This window comes from Pyxicephalus adspersus, chromosome 7 (genome assembly GCF_032062135.1).
Source record: "Pyxicephalus adspersus chromosome 7, UCB_Pads_2.0, whole genome shotgun sequence".
Lineage (NCBI taxonomy): Eukaryota > Metazoa > Chordata > Amphibia > Anura > Pyxicephalidae > Pyxicephalus > Pyxicephalus adspersus.
Genome location: NC_092864.1, coordinates 1,152,841 through 1,176,208, shown reverse-complemented (window position 1 = coordinate 1,176,208; position 23,368 = coordinate 1,152,841). Strand labels below are relative to the sequence as shown.

At 42.2% G+C, this 23,368-nt stretch overlaps 3 protein-coding genes across 5 annotated transcripts; 1 reads left to right on the top strand and 2 right to left on the bottom strand.

The window, feature by feature from the left end:
• Positions 1 to 3,978: 3,978 nt before the first annotated feature.
• Positions 3,979 to 4,944, bottom strand: LOC140334668 (mas-related G-protein coupled receptor member H-like). Its single transcript, XM_072416908.1, has one exon. The coding sequence runs from the start codon at positions 4,942 to 4,944 to the stop codon at positions 3,979 to 3,981; it is 966 nt and encodes a 321-aa protein (XP_072273009.1).
• Positions 4,945 to 11,066: 6,122 nt separating this feature from the next.
• On the bottom strand, positions 11,067 to 12,020 carry LOC140334667 (mas-related G-protein coupled receptor member H-like). The gene has a single exon (XM_072416907.1). It carries the CDS (start codon positions 12,018 to 12,020, stop codon positions 11,067 to 11,069), a length of 954 nt encoding a protein of 317 aa, XP_072273008.1.
• A 923-nt stretch (positions 12,021 to 12,943) lies between these two features.
• LOC140334467 (uncharacterized) lies at positions 12,944 to 23,368 on the top strand (the record flags this gene model as incomplete). Of its 3 annotated transcripts, XM_072416745.1 has the most annotated exon segments (5): positions 12,952 to 13,019; positions 18,724 to 18,790; positions 20,501 to 20,551; positions 20,791 to 21,154; positions 23,286 to 23,368. In XM_072416745.1, coding segments are annotated over 4 exon segments (516 nt in total), but the record flags the coding sequence as incomplete, so codon positions are not given.

Genomic DNA, 23,368 nt, shown 5'->3' with positions numbered 1-23,368 from the left:
GATAGAACTGAACATACTTAGAGATCAGGAACCTACTACAAGAGCCAACCAGAGACTAAGGGCCTCTTACTGGGGTCATTCAGAAACTGGGGACCAACTACCTGAGACAGTGAGAGACTGGGTACTAGTACTGGAGATGCTCAGTAACCATTGACCAATCAATAAAGACAGTAACAGACGGCAGCCTGATATGAGAGTTCCACAGTGACCAGGTACCTAATACAAGAGACAGCCAGAGTGAGGAACTGACTGGGGCTATGTTCAGAACATAGTTAGAGCCTAGATTCCTAATATAGGAGACAGTATTTGAGACAATCAGAGACCATGGACCTGGGGACATTATACTGGAGTAGCTCAGTGACCAGTGAGCAACTAATGGAGGGAGTTACAGATGAGGCCTAGTAATGAAGTTGCACAGAGACCAGATTTAGTATTAGGCCTAGTCCTACAAGAGGAGACCTACCAAAGGCAACTGTCACAGACTGGATGCCTAGCACTGTACATACTCAGAGACCATGGACCTACTACAGGAAATAGCGGAGGACTGGGACCCCATTCTGGAGATGCTCAGAGACCAGGCACCAACTACTAGAACCAGCCATAGTTTGAGGACATGTTCAGAAATTTCCAGAGCCTGGGGTTTTACTATAAGAGACAGGCTGAGACTAGGGAGTTGGTAACAGAGACCAGGGCCCTAAAACAGAAACCAGACACATACTGGAAGCCTAGTACTGGTCTCAGAAACCAGGGACCTGCTACTGAAGACAATCAGAGACATGGGCCTCATACTGCAGGCTCAGAGGCCAGGGACAGCTAGAAACAGAGGATTAAGTAATGGGGACAATCAGAGACCAGGGACCTGCTATAGATGACAGAAAGTTTGAGAAGATAATCAGAGCCTGTGGTGTTACTACAGGAAACAGAGACTGGAGGAGTTTTACTGAGGTAGGTCAAGAACTTTTTGCCTACTACTAGAGACGCCTGGAGACTGAGGACATGTTCAGAGGATGATCAGAGAATGGTGTCCTACTAGGTCAGAGACTGGAGACAAAGTATTAGATACAATCAGAGACCAGGCAACTACTACAGGAGACACATCCTAGGGGCCCAGTACTGGAGCTGTATGGTGTTTAATTTAATGTTTTGTTTTATATAAATGTATTTATTAGATTGACCCCAAATTACTACAGTCCCATATTGGGTTATTCTGCAGAAGTGACCCCTTTTTTTTACTATTTAATATTGTGGGTTACTATTAAAATATATGTAGTATGTGGGATTATATTATTACAATTATTTTCAGATGCTGTGAACAGGTTAACACTTGCAGTTGTTATTGTTTCATTATTTGGAAATGAATAGAAACCATCAGAGGGCTGTGCCCTGGGGAGTCTCAAACAATAATCTGTTTCATTAACCTAATTATTTGGGTCTTGTGAAATCAAAGAATGATGTCACACTCCTGGGATTCTCTCCAAATGTAACTTTTAATTAATCAACAAGGTAAACATCTAAATTAGCAATTAGCCGAACAATTTTAGAAACTCAGCGATGTCAGCGAATTATTGATCCAATTAATGAATGTAACAATGTGCAGGATGGAAAGCCAAACATTAATTGCTCGTAGGTTTATATTAACACTTCACCATTCATAATCTGAGCATTATTCATTATTATAACACCAAGGCCTTCATAATCTACCAACACCCCAACAAATAAACTATCATACAGGGTCATACAAATGAAATACATCTGATTTGTTGTGTTTCTTTTCAAACTATTTTTTTAATACATTTCTACTAATAATTTTTTTTTACTTTACAATATTTTTCTACTTTTATTTCATATTTTATTTGTATAATATACTTCTATTTTACTTTGGCTTTATAAATAAAGAGGGATTCCAACATGATCCAAAGCAGTGGGTGGATAGGAAAATCTTTATTAATATAAAAATCCCACTGACTATGAGAAAAAGAACACTGAACCGCTCGGAGTAAAATGTTGGAAGACCAACCTGAGCATTGCTGTCACTTTTCGGCTTCTGTTTGGCAGTATGCAGGTTAATGTTTTGTTGGCTGAAGCTGAACCAAAGTTTATGATAAATTACATTTGGGAGTTTTTATGAACTTTTATAGATGCATGGCCTAAATCCACACAGTTAGCCACTCCCCAGAAGCAGAGCAACCTAGCACTAGGAACTCAGGAACTGCAAGTTGCATGATATGGTAATGCCTGTGGTGATGCTATTCTTCCTTCAGAGTATGAAAAAAATAATTTTATAGCCAGAAACTTTGCTGCAACCCCACAAAATCTGCAACATAAACACAATGTGTGCAAACTGCTTTGCATGCGTGGTTGAGTGTGTGACAAACCTGGGGTTTACCACAAACATAAAAGTGTCCTAAATGTACAGAGTGAGCAGCCTCAGTAAGCTGTACCCATTTACTCACCATGATTAGAATGGTGTGAACGCACAATGAATTGTCTTTATCAACAATATTCACCCGATATGTCAGGCAGCATGCAGCACTTTGAGCCCTATGATACTGAATCCATTGTGGAGCTCCTATAATCACGTGACAATTTAAATCCCAAAAAACAAATCCTTCTTACAAATCAGCTTTAATTCTCATCTCCATATATACCCGGCTGACCTCCTATCAGAAGTCCAGTGTGAGCCCAGATCATCTCAATTGAATTACCTGAAAGCTCAAGCTGTAAAAATGCAGTCATTGTGTCCCGAGTCCATGTGTTCCCTGGAAGAAACAATGGGACTCAAAGGAAGTGGGTGAATGCTGATGTCCTTCAGATTGAGGACTTTTAGTGGCAGAAAATGGTACTGCAGGGGATTATCTGAAATTAATTATTGCAAGGTCAGATCTTGTCCTTTTATTCTTTTATTAAACCAATCTTTGGCTTAATGACTGCAGCACCAGAGCAGGAAGGAAATGTAACATCTTCCCAGTGTTATTGCCTTGTGAACAGCTAGGAAGAATTGTTCTAATTCTTCTGTCCCACACCATCCTCTAAACAGGAAGTAAGAAACCTCAGACAGATACAGATATAACAATTTAACCCTCTCCCACCACCTACAAAAACTAGCTTTGGCTGAAGTTGGGCTTTAGGGAATCACCTTGTCACCAAAATCAGAAGTTGACTCATCATTTGTCCTACTTAGATGATGGAGGATGTTGGGAATTCTTGGAATTCACTGATTATTCTGACAATTAATAACTTGTCCAACCAGGATTTGGCAAACCTCAAAACAACATAATTGCCAGGGATACCTCCCATGTTTACACTGCCAAAAATAAAGTTTTACTATACGAAACTCTGGTGATTTAACAGCCAAAAGTTGAGCAAGTCATTAAAGATCCAAAAGCCAAATAACACTGATAGATGGATAGATAGATCGATAGATAGATAGATAGATAGATAGATAGATAGATAGATAGATAGGCTTGGGTTGGAGGATAAGCAGGATGGTGTGGGACCTTTCTAAATAGGAAAGAGGGCAGTGAGCATGTGTGCATGTTTAGGTGATATAGCCTTCTTTGGTTGAGTTGTGGGGACAATCCAACAACTTCATCAAAAAAACAAAGCAATAGTGCCCCTCAGACATAAATACCATCAGTGTCCACTGATCTAGGGACTTGAAGAGGTAACATGTTTTCAATTGCTTAAATGACAGGAAGGAACATACATGACCTTCACATAGTCTTCAGAAGCCTTCAAAAGATTGAGAACCAAAATGATTAAAGTCTAGAATTGTACCGGAGAAGGCGGGAGGGGGTTATTGTTCCCCTGTTCAGTACACTTAGTATCTTTTGCAAAGCCTCACAACTAATCTTCTGAGTTGGTGAACTCAAATGTTACATGGCCTTCAGGGGCTCACCGCCTCTGTGAACAACTTTATAATTGCCAGCACTTTGTAGATTCTCGTTTGTGGAAGATTTCTAACCCAATTTACAAGCTTTAGTCTTGCTCTGAAACCTTTGATTTGCTTTTATTGTCAGACTGCAGACTCCCCATTGAGATGTTCTCCTCACATGTTTGGTTTGAGTTCTCCCGGAAAGTCAGTTTCAAGGCTTCTGTAGTGGAGATCTTCTTCTTCCACCTACCAACAATGATGTAGATGTATGGATTGGCAGCAGAATTGAATGCTGAGCACAGATTTATCACACTATTGGCTATTATGTTTGCGTATGGGGTTGGGAAAATAACAAAGAAATAAACCATTCTTAAAACTCTGGATGGAACCAATGAGATGAGATAGTTTATGATGGCAGTTATGATCACAATGTAGAGCTTCAGGGGTCGGCACTCCACTGAGGTCTTCTGGATCTGGATGAGAAGAACCACACTAGAACCAATCATGAGAAGAGTGAGAAGGAGGAACACAGCAGATGTGACTATGTAAACAGTTGGCCGACCTTCTCGGTTGTAGAAACGTTCCATTATCATAATCAGAAGGGACAAGGCCCACATTACTGTGCTCAATATGGCCGACAGATGGGTTGGTCGGCGGCATTTGTACCAAAGGGGAAAACAGACAGACAGGCAGCGTTCACAGCTGAGAGTCGCAAGAAAAAAAAGGCTTGCGTTAAATGTGAAACTGATCAGCAGTTCTCCAAATATAGCAATGGCTTTGTCACTCTCCTTTGGAGTCTTCACACCATTTACCAAGCACAGAAAGTATACAAAAAAAATACAGCATCCAATCAAGAACAAAAAGTCGGCCACTGCCAGGTTCAGGATGTAGACTGTCGACTGGTTTAGTTTACTTCTGAAACAGAAGTAAAATATTACAATGGCATTTCCAAGCAGTCCGAGGAGGCAGATGAGGACGATGATAACACTTAAGGCCATCGGTAGTGTTAGTGGTATGGGGTCCACTGGGGGAGGTGGCAGAGTTGTGTGATTTGATGTTAGGTTGGACATCCTCTCACACTGGTATAATTACCAGACCAATATCCCACTGTACTCTGCAAAGAAAACAATATGAAACATAGAGGTCATAGAAGTAAAATTGAAGTTTCCAAATTCATAACAACTTAGATTGTTTTTCCTATTATTGATTTTACTCAATGTGTCTGTGAAGGTTCCCCCAATGGGCTCTGGGAATTACCTCCATTTTCATAATCCATGTACAAGTATGCTGTTTTATGGTCTCAGCTGTCTGTCATTGAAGAATATGTTATGTTTAATATGTCTATGGAACATTGGACTTATTATACCTATAAAACGAAGATACAGCCTAACAGAGAGCAGAACTGTAAATTAAACACATTGATTGCTGTTCTGTTACACCAACACAGCTACAATCATTTATAACCATCATAATCCTAAATCTGATCATTGGTAGTTTGTAGTAGTTACAAATAATTAACAAATAAGCGAAAATCTTCTTGTCTACCCCACTCATTTGGGATCCACCCATCCTCTCCCCACCTCGTCCCGGTTCAAGTCTATATTGTACCAACCCAAATCTCATCCCCATTAAATTCATATACGTCTCATCCCATAGTGGTCCCCATGCAGTTATGTACATTTGAACAAAGGAAATATTGTAATAATTACAATACACTGAAAACACAGAGCAAATGGTTCATCACAGAAAAGTAAGACCAGGAGACAAATGGAATATAGTGGAATGTAGACAGAGGACATGAATAACTATGTGCACAGGAGGAGCAGAATGTAAAGGTTAGGGTTTTTTCTGAGGGCCGGGGGTAAAAAGCAATTGGTTGTATAAAAAACAGGGGTGGAGTGTATAGAGAGAGGAAAAGCATGGAAACAGGAAACAGAGGGTCTCTCTTACCAGGGCAGCGAGAAGGAAAGTTCCCTGTCCACCCTCACAATAGGTGTAAGAAGAATGTTTTGTTATTAGGGGTTGAGGGTTTGGAGTCCTCGAGGGCAGGGGTTTGGTTTATAGGTGGGTGATCTCATCTATGGTATGGGCCCTATAAGTTAAGGTAGTGTACCCATAGAGGGGTATATGGGTGTTGGTGGGCTGCCGGAATTGATATTCATTCCCAAGGCAATGTAGGGGGGCCTGGAGCAACAATATTATGGAGTGGCAGACCCTTCTTGGGGGAAGACTCAGTTGGGTTTAGGGCAACCTGACCTGCAACATGAATCAGTGTTAGGGTATCATTTAATTGTTATCTTGTTATAATGTTATATGGTTAATTTTTGGGTTAATAATATGTGTTCAATAAAAAACAGCCACAAATCATTTTACCCCAACTGATGTGTCTGTATTTGGGGGGGGGGAGGGGCAGAGGGAGGGGGCTGTTGCAGCAGGGGAGAGGGAGTGAGTATCTGGGCTACAAAAGTCAAGAATAAAATTGCATCTGAGAGCAATCCTTCTATTGGTCAGGTAGGTGGAGTGTAAGAACTTACAAGCATGAACACCCCGCATTCCTCTGCTGTCATATGGATTGACTGATAGATGGGGAGATTAAGATCTCAGGAACTTCTAAATAAGAATGGCCAGGGAAATTGCCCATATGGGTGTATTGGCCTCTACTGGAAGAGGCTGGAAGGCCGGCCCTATTAATTAGATGAAAACCAATGGGGAGGAATTGTTGGCTCCTACACAAGGCCCCCCTCCCCTTGGCATGATGGGGAGTAAAGGGAACTGGATGCTCATCAAACCATGGATGGCTACAGATAGCTGAGGTTTTACCCCATCCCATGCATACCCCTATATCAGCCTGCAGGGCTGGGCAGCATGTTGGCTAGGTGGTTAGCACTCTGGTCCTTGTAGTGCTGGGTCTCAGGTTCACATCTCAGACAGGACATTATCTGCATGAAGCTTGCAGGATCTCCCTATGTTTGTGTGGATTTCCTCTGAGTACTCTGGTTTCCTCCCACATTCCAAAACTTGCAGGTAGCCAGCAAGCATTGCCAAAGGTGGTCTGAGGGCTATGTGAGGTCTGAGCCCTTATCTGGAACCAACGCAACATCTGCTGCTAGGACAAGTATTACAAGTGTGCACACAAGCACCTGCTCTGATACCCAGACACCCCTGAGCAGATGATATTAGATCAGGGCTCATACCCCACACAGACCCCTTTAAATCTCTATGAGCAGTTTCCCAATTGTGGTAGGGTTGTCTGTGACCCCCACTAGAGAGGTTCATTAACATAGAAATAATAATATTAGGAATGTTTACAGCTGAAGGAACATCACAGACAACACCCACTAACATAATAAATAGAAAGGGAGTTTACCCTTTCCAGCTAAAGAAAATAAAAGTTTTGGTGGTGCAAATATTTTATAAACTTTTTTCTGCAACACCTCTGTACACCCATAGCTATTCCCAACCACCCTCAGCCGAATCCAATCTCTCCCTACATATAGAAGAACATCTCATAGAGCAGAGATCTGCAGAGAGGATACCTTGACACTCACCGGCAGCTGTCAGAAAGTGAAGGGGCCCTCAGTGCCAGGAGCCACATCACGGCTGAGCAGACAGCGCAATCAGCACCATCCAGAAGTCAATAATTATCTGCGCACCTGCAGGTTTGGCTGGCATCCCTCTGTGATGTGAGTTATAAAGTTCTGGGCGTATGGAGGATGCCAGGAATTTATTAACCCATCCTGTATATTATTTATATGATGTGATGTCAGAATATTTGACTCATGGCCAACCTCCCAATATAACGGAGTCAGGAAGTTCAGTCCAGATGAGACTGAGGATCAGCATGATGAATCTGTGTACTCGGATCCTTTATATTCTAATTGGCTTCAACCAAAATCCATTATAAGTAATACATGACATCAAGAGCCCATGGGCCCCATGGAGCATGAATATGCTTACAAAGCTGCTGCATTCTAGATTCATGGAGTTTGACAGCTCTATTGTGTGTATGGACTTTCCACATCTGCAATGATTGCAGCCTCGGGCAACACATGCGCACGACAGTCCAGGAGCTGATAGTGTACATCAATACCAGTAAAACTTATTATTAATAATAATAATAATAATAATATCAATAAACAGTATTTATATTATTACTCAGTGCTCACATTAAATAAGGGTTGCAAATGGCAGACAGATACAGACAGTGACACAGAAGGAGGGGAGGACCCTGACCCGAAGAGCTTACAATCTAAGACGTGGGTGATAGGGAATGGGGGGAAGTAGTAAGGGTTTAGGAGACAGAAGAAGACGGGTAGGTGAGGTTAAAGCATTGGGTTTTGAGTGCACTTTTAAATGTGCAGGACGTAGGAGCAAGTTGAATAGGATAAGGAAGACCATTCCAAAGAGTCGGTGCAGCTCCAGAAAAGTCTTGGAGCCGTGAATATGATGAGGTTTTGAGTGAGGAGTTGGGGGAATTTTGTTCGTAATTGAATAATGAACATAATTTAAGAGAACAGTATGGATGTGTATATCTGTACATTTATTTATATATATATATATATATATATATATATATATATATAAATATATATATAAATGGCTCTGGCATTTTCGCAAAAATTTCCTAGAACTTGCAATGTATCCTCTTTTGGCATCAGTATATAGACGACATGTTCATGGTCTGGACAAACACATTACAGTCACTACACAAATTAATCAACCAGTTACAAACTAGTTCAACATTTTACTATGACTTGTAATAGAGAAAAATGACATTTTTAGATGAGATTAGATGTTGAGATCTCAGCTTGATATGATGGATCTGTAATGCGCCTGGGCACACAAACCACAGCCAACTCCATGAAGCCCTTTATCAAGCTTTATTTTCGTCATAAAACAAGACAAGGGTTATTCACAGATGATCAGTCCGATAAGCGTGGTACAGAAGGATAAGGCAATGGCAGATCAGGAACAATCCGAGGTCAGGGCAGGCAGCAGGCAAGAGTAGTCACAAACAATCCAAGGTCAGGGCAGGCGGAGTTCAGGCAGAATCAGGTATCAGACTGGGTTGCTATTGGTAACTACAACAGGTTAATATCCACAAACACAGAGAATGCACCCAAGCACACTGTACACACAGAGGCTTATAGCGGTCAATGGTGTTCAGGACAGGTTCTCCTTAAATGGCTAGAGTGCCCAATGACCTTGCGCCACCTGGCACTATTTGATTGGAGGATAACTGAATCCCCTGTGGCCGATTGGCTGCAGGGAATTCAAACTAACTATTTCCCCCCACGGCGAGGCAGCCAAGTGCCTTGCCCCCGGGGAGGACAAGAGGCACGTGTGGTAGCGCACGCACGTCTTCCAATAGCACCCCTGGGATGTGCCCTACTTTGCACATCCACAGGAGTGCTAGGAACAAGACTTTCTCTGTTCATGTCCATAGGGATGCTGGGGAAGCCGCCTGGCCAAACAGTAGTTCGGCCAGAACGGATCCCTCTGCCTGCAGGGAGAGATGTGTTGCGAGCAGGGCGGCAGCCTTGGCCACGGTGCCTGATGCAGTGGCGTCTCCCTCTGTGGCTGTGATCCCCAGGGATGCTGCAGGCTCGCTGGAAAGGTAAGTTCCTTACAGGTTCATTATCTACCTCTCCATATAGGAAAGCCACTTCAGGAAAACACGATCCTTCATGGCACCAGTTTTTATTCTTGTTCTTTAGTACATAGCATATATAGTCAATATCTACTTGGATTTTTTCCAATGAATGTTCTTAGCATCGAGAAACATGATTACTGTGTGATAGAATAAAAGCAAGAGCATATAGTAAAACTACATTATCAAACATTTTAAAACCCAGGAAAGAAATAATCATTGTTCCCTGCAACTAGAGAGAGCTCACAGCCAAAAAATACTAATCATTTTGGATTGATTAGCACATCACCAATCAGCAATCATTTCTTCTGGCTAGCCATCAAGAGAGAGGGATGGCCAGCAAGGAAGCCAGCTGGAAGAAAAGCGTCTGGTTTAGCCATAAAGTGAGTCAGGTGCAAGTGGAAAGTGTGGTTAGCCAGCAAGGGGGCCATTTGTAATTGGAGCCTGGCCTTCTGTTTACACCAGGTTCCCTTTTGGTCTAACCAGACCCTCCACTTGTATCTGGCTCCCTTGCTCGCTATTCCAAACCTGCTATCTTCATTGCCATCTTTTCTCCACCCATCACCACTGATCTCCTCCATGTTTTCTTAACCACTATCTGTCTACATGCCCTTGTTCTATCATCCTCTACACATCATTACTCCGGATCGGCCTACTAATAGTGACAACCATGCCAAAGCAATACAGGTCAGATGGTATTAGTCTCCACTGGAAGCATGTGAAAGCACAACAGGACACAGTTGTCAACTTTTGAAAGGAAGTGCCTGAACAAAGGTCCTTATTGCAGGATGACCAGGATTTTTTAACAAAAGCTGTAGATTAAAACAAAAAACAACTTTAAAAATGTAATTTACATGTTTAAGCACAAAAAGCTTTATATTCCAAAACATATTACAAATAAACAAATAATATATATAAAAATATATATCTCAATCATAGAAAGCTACCAAGGATAGCGATATCCCTCAATATTTGGTGCAGAAGGTGTGCAGAGCTGTAAAGTCAGAGCAGAGACCTCACCAACAGAATTACCAAGAGTTACAAGAAAATGCAAGTTGGCTTCTGGTGTTCACCACATTTTAGGTGGTCTAGCTCTTCTTGTTGTCTTCTAAGTTGAGGGGCAACCCACCAATATCACCAATAAAACCAATCAATGGTGCCCCTTCATACTAGTGGTCTCTGATCTAGGAACATGAAGTGTTTTTTCAGTAAGGAATACTTTTTTATATTTACAGCTACTTTAATAACAGTGAACACGGTCCTCAGGAGCCTTCAAAGTTTGAGAATCTGATGGATGTAAATGACATATTATACTGGGGAAGACCAGAGATGGGGGTTGTAGTTCCCAACCTGTTCAGATGAATACATTTCTTTAGTTGAACCTTTACAACAAATACTCTTACTTGGTAGAAGCTCAGATGTTACATGTCCTTCAGGAGCTCTCTAAAGATCTAATGGTTGTGAACTCCTCATCTGATTTCCCTAAGGAAGGATTAGTTCTTGGTACCTGCAAAACCCGTACTTTAATATTATTTGTAAATATTATTGCTGTCTTTGTGAAACCTTTGATTTGCTATCATTGTCAGACTGAAGACTCCCCATTGAGATGTTCTCCTCAGATGTTTGGTTTGAGTTCTCCTGGAAAGCCAATTTCAAGGCCTTTGTAGTGGAGACCCTCCCCTTCCATCTACCAACAATGATGTAGATGTACGGATTGGCAGCAGAATTGAAGGCTGAACACAGATTTATCACAATTAGGGACATAATTTTTATGTTTTTTGTTGGGATGATAGCAAAGAAATAAACCATTCTTACAACTCGGGATGGTGCCAATGAGATGAGATAATTTATGATGGCGGCAATAATCACAATGTAGAGCTTTAGGGGTCGGCACTGAACCGAGGTCTTCTGGATCTGGATGAGAAGAACCACACTAGAACCAATCATGAGAAGAGTGAGAAGGAGGAACACAGCAGATGTGACTATGTAAACGGTGGGCCGATGTTCTGGGTTGTAGAAACGTTCCATTATCATTATGAAAAGGGACAAGGCCCACATTACTGCGCTCAATATGGCCGACAGGTGGGTTGGTCTGCGGCATTTGTACCAAAGGGGAAAACAGACGGACAGGCAACGTTCACAGCTGAGAGTCGCAAGGAAAAGGATACTTGCATTAAATGTGAAACTGATCAGCAGTTCTCCGAATGTAGAAATGGCTCTATTGCTCTCAAGAGAAGTGTCCATGCCATTTATCAGTCCGAGAAAGTATATAAAAAAAATACAGCATCCAACAGAGAACAGGAAGTCGGCCACTGCCAGGTTCAGGATGTAGACTGTCGACTGGTTTAGTTTACCTCTGAAACAGAAGTAAAATATCACAATGGCGTTTCCAACCAGTCCGAGGAGGCAGATGAGGACGATGATAACACTTAAGGCGTTCCGTAGTTTTGGAGCTGAGACATCTGTAGTTGTGTCATTTGACGTCAGGTTGGACATCCTCTCACGCTGGTAATTTACAGACCAATGTCCTGTCCTACTCTGCAAGGAAAACAATATAAAACATTTAAACCTAAACAAGCAAAGCTAGAGCCTATCAGAGAGCACAACTGCGAATCCTTCAAAGCAAATCCCATTGAGTGCAGCTATGTTACCCAGAATAAAGGCTAATCATTCAGAGATGGTTAATAAGATGCATTTGATGTTTTTGCAGTTGACATGTAAATTGTACTGACACTTTTGATATAGGATGTGCTTGGCTCAATTTCAAGTCAATGCATGCAATGTGCAAAGAAATGTAAATTTCTGCATCTAATTAACCAATTACCTTTATAAATATTCCACATTCTCAAGCTTGTAATAAATCAATCTGTTATGTTTGGAAATGTTGCAAATGTTCAAGGTGGGATATGATCACCCTGTATAAATATATAAATGGTCCATATAGAGAACTCTCTTCCCAACCATTCACTTTAAGGTCATTACAAAGCACAAGGGGGCGCTCTTTGTGTCTGGAGGAAAAGCAGTTTAACCCTCCTAGCATTCTAATTCTGTACACATTTCCATGCAACAAGCGTTACAATTTCTTTGCATGGAAATTTATTTTACTTTGTAGGCTAAAATTCTTAGGCAAAACTCACCAAAATATGTCCAATAGTTAATAAATGTAATAATAAACTTTAAAAAAAAACTTTTTAAAAAAATATATAGTTAAACATGTAAAATAACTATACAGTAGCATTTATATTATATTCATATTATAATTATATATATATTATACGAAGATTTCTTTGTATAGCAGTCAATACAGCTATTTTGTATTGAATCCAATACAAAATCATTTGAATTTCCCGCCGCTCCTCCCGCCCGCATCAACATCGTCGGGAGATCCCGGAGACATTGTGTCTCTGCAGTCTCTGGATGGAGCTAGAAGAAGACAGACGTGTCCCCAGGACCTGTGGGGACAAGCAAGACGCCGGAGGACAGCGATAGATCAAGGTAAGTGTGTGGTTTTTTCAGGGCAAAGCAACCCCGAGTGTGACCCGAGATTACCGCTTTTTGCACCTAAATTCCACCCCGAGTCACACTCGGAAATATCGCTAGGGTGGTTAATCTCTGGATCTCCCTCAGGAAGGAGTTTCAGTAAGTTCTATAGATTGATTTAAGAAAAAGCTGGATGATTTCTAGAAGCACAGAATATAACTGGGGATTAAGGATTTATAGATAACAGAGACTGCTGATCCAGGGAACATCGGATTTCCCCATGGGATCAAGAAGGAAATTTTCCCAATGAAATCATGTTTTTTTGCCTTCATTTGTATCAACTATATCTATAGGGTGTTATCTGGAATATGTTTATTTACCTAGAGGGTGACCATGATGGACTTTGTAACTGTATATTCCTGATCCATCCTAGTTATACTCATTACTGACCCAGCCCCATCAAACTCCTATATATCCCATAGTGGTCTTCATCTTAAATTTTGTGCATTGTGAATTTGTGTAATAATGATCAATTTACTGAAAACACAGAGCAGATTGATCATTACAAAGAATAAAACTGCAGCCGGGAGCGGAGCTTCTATAGGTTAGATAGGTGGAGTGTAAGAACTTTAAGCATTTCTCTGCTTTCACATGGACAGAAACGATGTCATTAGACAGATGGGAGGATAAAGCGCTAAATAAGAAGACATAACCACGGCAGATCACTATAATGTATACAGAAATGTATGTTACAGCTGTACAGTCACAGAGCACATGATAAACATAAAGGAATTTTACTCTTTATCACTAAAACTAAAGAAAATAAAAGTTTGGGCTTTACAAAAATCTTCTGATACCCTTCCATAGCTACTCCCAATCACCCCATCCATCGTACTGCTCCATTCTCTTCATACATATGGAAGAACATGTCATATAGCAGAGATCTGTAGACAGGACACTTGGACACTCACCAGCAGCTCTCAGAGTGTGAAGGGGCCCTCAGACAGCGCAATCAGCACCATCCAGAATCTGACAATGATCTGCACACCTACCTGGCTGTCATCCCTCGCTGATGTGAGTTATACAGTTCTGGGCGTATGGAGGATGCCAGGAATTTATTTACCCAGCCAGCACTTGTTGTATAATAATGTCTGCTGTGATGTAAGGATACATGACTCAGGTGGATGGAGAACAACCTGTAAATTAACCCTTTACATGCTGGAAATGTGAAGACCCATTATGGACATGAACATTTTTATATGAAGATTTTTATTGGATTTATCACTCATACAAAAAAGATGGAGGAAAGATAGAGGAGAGACGGAGGAGAGACAGAGGAGAGACGGAGGAGAGACGGAGGAGAGAAGAGACAGAGATAGAAGAGAGACGGAGGAGAGACGGAGGAGAGATAGATATGGAGAAGAGACAGAGGAGAGACAGAGGAGAGATAGAGATAGAAGAGAGACGGAGGAGAGACAGAGGAGATGTGATGAACGTCCTCTCAGCCGGCATCCTTTGCATAGACTTTCCAGCATGCTCAGCACAGTCCAAAGTCAGTCACGGGGCAAGTTTACCCCTCTGTTACCCCTTGTCACATACACCATCACAGGTAGACTGCCACCACATGCTTATATGCCCCGTTACCCTTGACAACCGCAGTTATACGTCTGCTTCTTTAGTGTGACCCGCTGCCACTCCAGACTGGGATGTCCCAGCTATCACAATGTTATAGTAGTGTTTTTGGGTTAGCAAGTTACACTATTTACACTTATATACCATTCAGAGATTCAGCTTACACTTTTTCTTGTTTATTAAGTAAAGACATACAAACACACAGAGCATAAACCAATTATAGAAAAATAAAGACTATTCTATGAACAATAGCAGAACTATAGCAACAGCATAAAATAAAAGGTTAAACTGTAAAATAATATTTAGGTAGAGTTGGTTTTCCTGGTCCAGGTTGCTGTGTAAAGTCCAAGTTATCAGTCACTGGGCTCCCTGCAGTGCTCCATGTGTCAGTGCCGTTGTCCTTAGCAACAAGATGGTATCAGTGAGAGCTCCCCCTGCTGGGCTTACATGGCTTTTTCTTGGCCAACAACAGAGCTGGGACTAATACAACAATGACAGCAGGGAGGGGGCTGTCTGAGGGGCTGTGTCCACATGGAGTATGATGCTCTGTGGACACTTTCCTATTATTATTATTAAACAGGATTTATATAGCGCCAACATATTACGCAGGATGAGAATAAAGTTGGTGCAATAAATTCATCTACAATGGGAAACGTACCATATACAATATCAGATGAGGGTTGCAGGGGAAAACAATTGCATACACAGTGCTGAGATTTGGCAGAGTGGGAGACGTACCATATACAATATCAGATGAGGGTTGCAGGGGAAAACAATTGCATACACAGTGCTGAGATTTGGCAGAGTGGGAGACGTACCTGTAGAATTTGAGATGAATGAACATTAGTTGCAGGCAGATGAAGATGGTGAATTCATTCATCAGTGATGTTAGTAGAGAATGATGATGATGATGATGGAATTCCCTGGAATAATTCCCATTGCACTTATAATTTGGGCACGTGACCAGGGTCCCAACGTGACCTTGCCTGTTGTTTAAATGGAAGTGCTTTGGGAAGTGCAATGGCCCCACACACATAGCCGGACACACTTTAGACCTGGTATTTGCTAAACTCTGCAACCTCACTCTCCTTGACACAAGTACAGGTTTTATAAACTGCCAACCCCCAGATTATTAATCACTACAAAACAAGGAGTTCCCAGAGACCAAACTAGGCATGTCTGGGACTTCTGGTTCACCAGGACAGGCTACATATGGTTTCCAGGCTTTCCTGAGGTCTAGGAGAATAGTCCTTGGTCTTAGAATGCTCACCATAATGATCCAGCTACAAATCAACTACTACAGAATGATATATGGGAAATATAAAGATTAGGAATAAATAGCTTTCAGAATACAGCTCAGTCCAATCAGGGCCACTCTATGAGCCTTATCTGAGTTTGTGACCCCTGGAGACTTAAAACTCCAATTTATACAATGGATGTCCTAAGTTACAGGGTCTGGAGGATGCTGGTTGTCAGATCAAGAAATATCTGATAGAGGGATTGGGGATGAACAGAATAAAGACAAAATAGACACAAAGAGGAGAAACATCAGAGATAAAGAAGAGAAGGAGGAGATATACATGGAAGATGGAGGTGACACAGGGGAAGGTGGTGGGGCAATAGAGAACAGACAGAAGACAAGAAGAGAGGAAAGAAAAAATGTATATAGATGGAGGAATGAAAAAGAAAGGCAGAGGAGAGGGAGAAGAACGGGAAGAGAAAGGGACCAGAGAGAGAAGAAAGAGAGAGAGAAGAGGATGGAGGGAAAATAAAGAGTTGAGGACAAACAGAATAAAGACAAAGTGGACACAAAGAGGAGAAGGATCAGAGATAGAGGGAAGATGGAGGAGAGATGGATGAGAGAGGGACAGGGAAGAGGATTGAGGGGAAATGGAGAAGAGACAAAATAAAGGCAAAGCATAGAAGGAGGCGTTATAGAGGAAAGATGGAGGAGTGATGGATGAGAGAGGGACTTCAGATAGGAAGGAAAGATAAAGAGAGCAGAGGATGGAGGGGAAATGAAGAGTTGAGGAGAAACAGTGAAGAGGAAAAGAAAAATGTGTGTAGATGGAGGAAAGACAGAAGAGAGAACAAAGAAAGACAGAGAAGAGGTAAAGGAGGGAAAAGTGAGGAAAAACAGAGGAAAGACAAAAGAAGGAGAAGAGTCGGAAGGCAGATGGAGGAGAGACAGAGAAAAGATGAAAGAGAGAAGTAGGAATAAGGGGGTAAGTGTTGAGGAGATGGAGAAGGACAGGAGAGAAGATGGAAGAGGAGAGACAGAAGAGAGAAGAAGCAGCAAGGAGTGGTAAATAGATAAGAGTCAAAGGGGAGGGAAAGGAGAAATGGGGAGAGGAAGTAAGGAGAAAGGGAAAAGAGAGAAGAAACAGAGGAGAGGAGACAATAGAATGATAAGAGAGAGTAGGAGGCGAGTGGAGGAGAGACAGATCCTATGCCAGCTAGACTTACTTTATGGAATACAGAGGTATTGCCAAATTCTACCCTGCACAAAGTAATGTAAAGCTAAAATCTTACAGATACCAATAAGACAGTACCATGTCCATTGCACATATAACAATTAAATATTTCAAGTTGTCAAAGATACCCATAAAGCACTTCTTTCTGCAGAAAATGTGACTAAGACTGAACACAGATCTCAATGTGTTAATGACAGAGAAGGAAATTTCACTCCAATCTATGAGCGGATCACAGCTGCCATGGCCCGACATATCTACCTGGAGATTATCATTTCAAGGTGTATAGACTGTGACAGCAGTACAGCCATATAACGTGTCTGCGTCTCATGAACCTGAGATAAGGAGGAAATGAACAACTTAGACAAACTAGTAAGGAAAGTAACAGTGCCAATGGTAGGGAATATATTCATCCATTTGTCCTTGCACTAACAGTTCCATTTTCAGGACAAGCTTTCATGGGTCACCCCACCTCTACTCTGCTCCAAGCAGTACTGACACACAATGATATTGCAGAATGTTAAAACATCTGGAAAAAAGCAAACAAAGATCCCTGACAAACATAAAGCAAACAGGAAACAATCTGGGGGGATAAAAGTGAGATAAGGAGCAGAGAAGGAGGGAGCAATGGGCTTTGTAGATGGGAAGGGGAAGAGCTGGGGCAGGTTCACACTTGCTTCAGGATCTAGTGATCCCCTGCAGCTCCCCGCAGCTTTCCAGCCATTGGAACACTCTCACCTAGTACTGGTTCTTAAAAAAACAGCATCTGCAGATTTACCAGTACCGGTACCGCTCACTGTCCCCCCTAACAATTCCCTATGGAACTGGTGAAGAAAGACACTACCATAGTATACATGTACCATGTGCAGCATTCACCTAGTTTACATATAACATGTATATTGTATATTAGATGAACTTAAATGTGTTGTTAAAATTAAATACATATAGAAATGAAGAAAGGACAATTATTATCGTTAATAAACTGCATTTATATAGTGTCAACATAGTACACAGTGCTGTACATTTAATAGGCTTTGCAAACAACAGACAGATACAATAACACGGGAGGAGAGCACCCTGCCCAGAAGAGCTTACACTCTAAGAGATGGAGGGAGTAGTACACGATAGGAGGAAGGAGATATATACATATGCATACTTCCATGCACATATATGTATAAATACCTTTCTGTATATACAAACATACATATAGCATGATTTACAGACACATACATGTGATTGCACAAACATACACATGGGCGTAGATGAAGAATAGGCTGGGCATTGCCATATGAGATGGAAGAACTTAATGTCTCCATGTATTGATTTACAAATTCACAACAAATTTCTCTCTTGTTTCTTCTTTTCTCTGGAGAATATTAGAAGTACAAAACAGTTTCCTTGTCCTGAGACGTGTTATGCGGTACAGAGCTCGGTCTATCTGCCATTTATAGATTGGAGTGCTGAGCTATGATGAAATGTGTGGCAGGACCTTTGTACAGAATCAGGAAGAGGGAGGAGGAGTATGACATGAGGACTGAAATACTTTCACTTTCACTTTCTTCTAATCATGATTTCACAATGTGAGCTGCAACTGAACCTTTAATCTGCCTCTGTAGGCGAGACGTCGCTGACATACACAGTAGCGGGTTTGTACAATAGATTCAGATGGATCGAGTCTTTCAGGTGAGAGGAAACAGATTTTATATTTCAGATCTGCACCCTTGCTTAATATTTATTTATTCACCCTCATACTATGCAGCGCTTTAATATTCCCCCCAGTAACAGGGTGGAAGTATTTGTGGGACTACAAGCGTCCGGAGGGGTTAAGGAACTACACAAAACATTCACCATTGCTTCTGTAAAAGTTATTACTTATCAACAGTTCCATCAGCAAGATCACACGACTCGGTTTATCCCGGAGGGGCAGATATAACCGGGAAGAGTCAGGCAGGGAGAAGCTGGCATTTCTTTACACATATCCAGAAAATCTCAGCACTCAATTCTATGTTATCTATACAATTATACACCGATCTCAACCAATCAAATCGTTACATTGCTGGCCAACCTGATAAAAATCAGACATGGTGGATGGTACGGGGCCACACAACGTAGCAGGGAAACAACTGTAAGAGGTGACAAAAAGAATCCAGTGATCCCCGTCCCCAAGTTAATCTGAGCTGAGGAAATGTATCAAAGTTCTGTTGGCACAGCGATAATAAACTATAAAAATGTTTCATATTATACTAATGAGTGGAACATGGCCTCCTGACCTCCCGTTACAATAATGTCTGCCGCCTCCTATCCTTATCCACCGGCTTCACCACTTCCTGATTTGTAGACCCGAATCACATTCTGATTTCACCTACCACATGCTTCATCTAAATTAGGGACAGGAGAGACGCCAAGCACAGCCAGGTAGATGGCAATTCTCACCTTAAAAATCAGTGTGACTTCATAAAGAGAAGAGAGGAAGGTGAGGAGGAGAGACGGAGAGTGAAGAGGAGAGATAGAAGAGGAGAGGGGTGAGGAGATGGAAGAGAGAGGGGGGTGCAGAGTGGAGATGGATGGGGAGGAGAATAAATGAAGGAAAGAGGGGGTGAGGAGTAGAGGAGTAGAGATGGAGGGTAGAGGAGGGTGAGGGGGGGGGGGGAATAAAGAAGAGAGAGTGCAGAGTGATGAAGAAAATCCATCCATTGGATACAGAGGGGATGACAGGTGGAGGAAAGAAGGAGGAGATGGAGGTGTAAGAGAGGAGAGACAGAAGCCAGAGGAGGGGAGATGGAGCACAAATGGAGGGGACAAGAAACATAGAGTAATGGAAGGAGAGGGGGCATGAAACAGAGTGGAAACATAGAAGAGATGAATGAAAGTCAGGTGAAAGAGGGAGATAAGATGAAAAAGGATATAGAGAGGGGAAAAGGCAGAAGAGAGAAAAAAGAGATTGGGAGAGACAGAGACAGAGGAGAGAGTCGGGATAGTCAGATGATAACCGGAGGATGAAATGAGAAGAGTGAGAGGAGTGTGGATAAGAGAAGGAAGACAGGTAAAGGAGAGAGGGTGAGGAGGAGCGATGGAGGGGAGAGGAAGGGGAGTAGGGGAGATGGAGGAGAGTTGGAGGAAAGAGGATGTGTCTCAGTCACTGGAGACACAGGGGAATGCAGGTGACACAGGAGGCCCGGGAGACACGGGGGTTACTGCGGTTATGGGGGAACACTGGAAAAGCACAAGGGAACTGGCTGGGCAACAGACTGGAGGTTAACATGGGAGCTGGACTGGGAAAACACCCAATAACAGGTAGGGGAATAGCAAATGCTAAGCAGTCAAGGGGAGGGTTTGTGTAGTAGCAGGACTTCTTTGGTAACTCTCCACATATCTGTTTCTCTTGTATTTCAGGTGGTGCGTTACATTCAACGTTGTTACTATGTGATGTGTGACATGTTCAAGGTAATGAGCAATTCTTACAGTTCTTTACATTTCCCAGCTGACTTTGCCATCCATGAGCTTAGCTCTTCTGAGGCTGTAGTACATTAGTGATCTATGTGGTTTATGGTAATATCAATAATAATTCCCCTATAGATATTAGAAATTAGGGCAGAAAGCTGACATGTCCATTGGATGATGGAGAACATTTCACGAATTTACATGATCTCAGCTCTTCCCATTTTTGTCTTCTCATTTTGTAGATCATAAGACAACCCAGAAAAGCAGCTTTTATCTTATGGGACTGGTACATAGAAATGATATCAGCAGTGCTGAGTGTTTTATTTGGAATAAAAATCAGCACAAAGAGAGTTGTCGGTATCTATTCGTGGGAAGATAAGTACTCTTACCATTTCCTCTGCCAGGCCCTCCCATTCCAGGGTTTACTGGTCAGAGAAGTGAGGCCATTCACCATAACTAACTCGGGAAGGAACAAATTCACAGAGGAAGTTTCCCGAAGTGACTTCGCCATTTTGTATCATTCCAAGAACCGAGGGAGAATTAACATCACAGATGTGAAGGACTCCATGTATGACGAGGAGCTGCGCCATCTGTTCCAAGTACTCGGTAAGACACAAGTGATACACTGACATTTCAAAATCTTTATTCACATTAATTTTGGGTGAATTTCTGGACATGCGGCAAAGTTCTGTCGGTATAAAACCCTGCTGCAGTCCAAAAAGTCATGAAAANGTCAGGGTAGAAGTGACCCCTCACATTGGTGGGCAGTGTAGTAGTTAACCCCTCACATTGGTGGTCAGGGTAGAAGTGACCCCTCACATTGGTGGTCAGGGTAGAAGTGACCCCTCACATTGGTGGGCAGTGTAGAAATTACTCCTTACATTGGTGGTCAGGGTAGACAGGAGATTGGTCTGCTAACTCTCTCTTCTCTTCTTAGCAAACTCTGTAGGAACCTTGGTTAAGAAAGGCTGTGACAGAATTATGTATGCATGGAGAATTTACATGATCTCAGCTCTTCCCATTGTTGTCTTCTCATTTTGTAGATCATAAGACAACCCAGAAAAGCAGCTTTTATCTTATGGGACTGGTACATAGAAATTATATCAGCAGTGCTGAGTTTTGTTTTTGGAATAAGAATCAGCGCAAAGAGAAGTGTCGGTATCTATTCGCGGGAAGATAGGAACTCTTACCATTTCCTCTGCCAGGCCCTCCAAATCCAGGGTCTACTGGTCAGAGAAGTGAGGCCATTCACCATAACTAACTCGGGAAGGAACAAATTCACAGAGGAAGTTTCCCGAAGTGACTTCGCCATTTTGTATCATTCCAAGAACCGAGGGAGAATTAACATCACAGATGTGAAGGACTCCATGTATGACGAGGAGCTGCGCCATCTGTCCCAAGTACTCGGTAAGACACAAGTGATACACTGACAATTCAAAATCTTTATTCACATTAATTTTGGGTGAATTTCTGGACATGCGGCAAAGTTCTGTCGGTATAAAACCCTGCTGCAGTCCAAAAAGTCATGAAAAACACTCAGCAGTGCGGATATCTGCCTTGGATAGGTCCTCCAAAGAACATACAGAGGACATGTGACCATTGCTCAGAAAGAGGGACATGAGAAAGATAAATTCAAATTTTTGTCAAAGCAATCCCAGGTTTAGGACAATTCCATTCCGTTTTTATCATATATAATTTAACTAAAACACAAAGTACCTGTGAGATAAACTGAGTCTCGGCACGGTAGGAGCATGGGGCCATAGTACTGGAAACATGGGGCCATAGTAATGGAAGCATGGGGCCATAGTACTGGAAGCATGGGGCCATAGTACTGGAAGCATGAAGCCATAGTACTGGAAACATGGGGCAATAGTATTGGAAGCATGGGGCCATAGTTTTGGAAACATGGGGCCATAGTACTGGAAGCATGAAGCCATAGTACTGGAAGCATGGGTCCATAGTACTGGGAGCATGGGGCCATAGTATTTGAAGCATGAAACCATAGTACTGGGAACATGGAACAATAGTAGGAATAGGAATGGGGCATGGGGCGAAAGTACTTAGAGCATGGGGTCATAGTACTGGAAACATGGGCCAATAATTCTGGGAGCATGTGACTATAGTACTTGAAGCATGGAGCAATAGTACTGTGGTCATGAGGCAATAGTACTGAAGCATTGGACCATAGTACTGAGGTCATAGGGCAACTGTACTGGGGGCATGGGACCATAGTACTGGAAACATGGGGCCATAGTACTGAGGTTGTGGGGCTATAATACCAGAAGCATGGGGCTGTAGTAATGGGGCCATCAGGCTGTAGTACACTCTCGGGCAGTGTCTCCACTCATTTGGGACTTATATGGGAACTTCATTCCTTTGATGTCCTTTAAAGGTTTTTTTTGCAGAACAAGGTGGACATAGGTGGGTGGAATTTCCAAATAGTAGAAATCCTCTTTAAATCTGGCAGTTCTTGGATTGAGCTCAGACTTCTGTATACAACAGACAGAAGAAGCCTCTATTACAATGGAGGCTCCCATGGTTTCCCAGGCTGCAGCATCAGACTAGAGGAGATTATTTTGTTCCTGCATGATGCTCTGAAATCTTTCTTCAGTTAATGGATCAGCACAGCTGAGGTCGCAGACCAGTGGAGTACTGAAGCCAGTCGTGTAGCTCAGAGCTAAGGAGATGGCTCAGGTAGGGCTGCCATCTATAATGGAAATCTGTTATGTCTTCATAGATAAGCAGAATGTGCTTGTCGTGGTTGGTGACCTTGACTCTGCCACTCCAGAAGACAAGCAGAGGATCCTCCAGAACCAACCT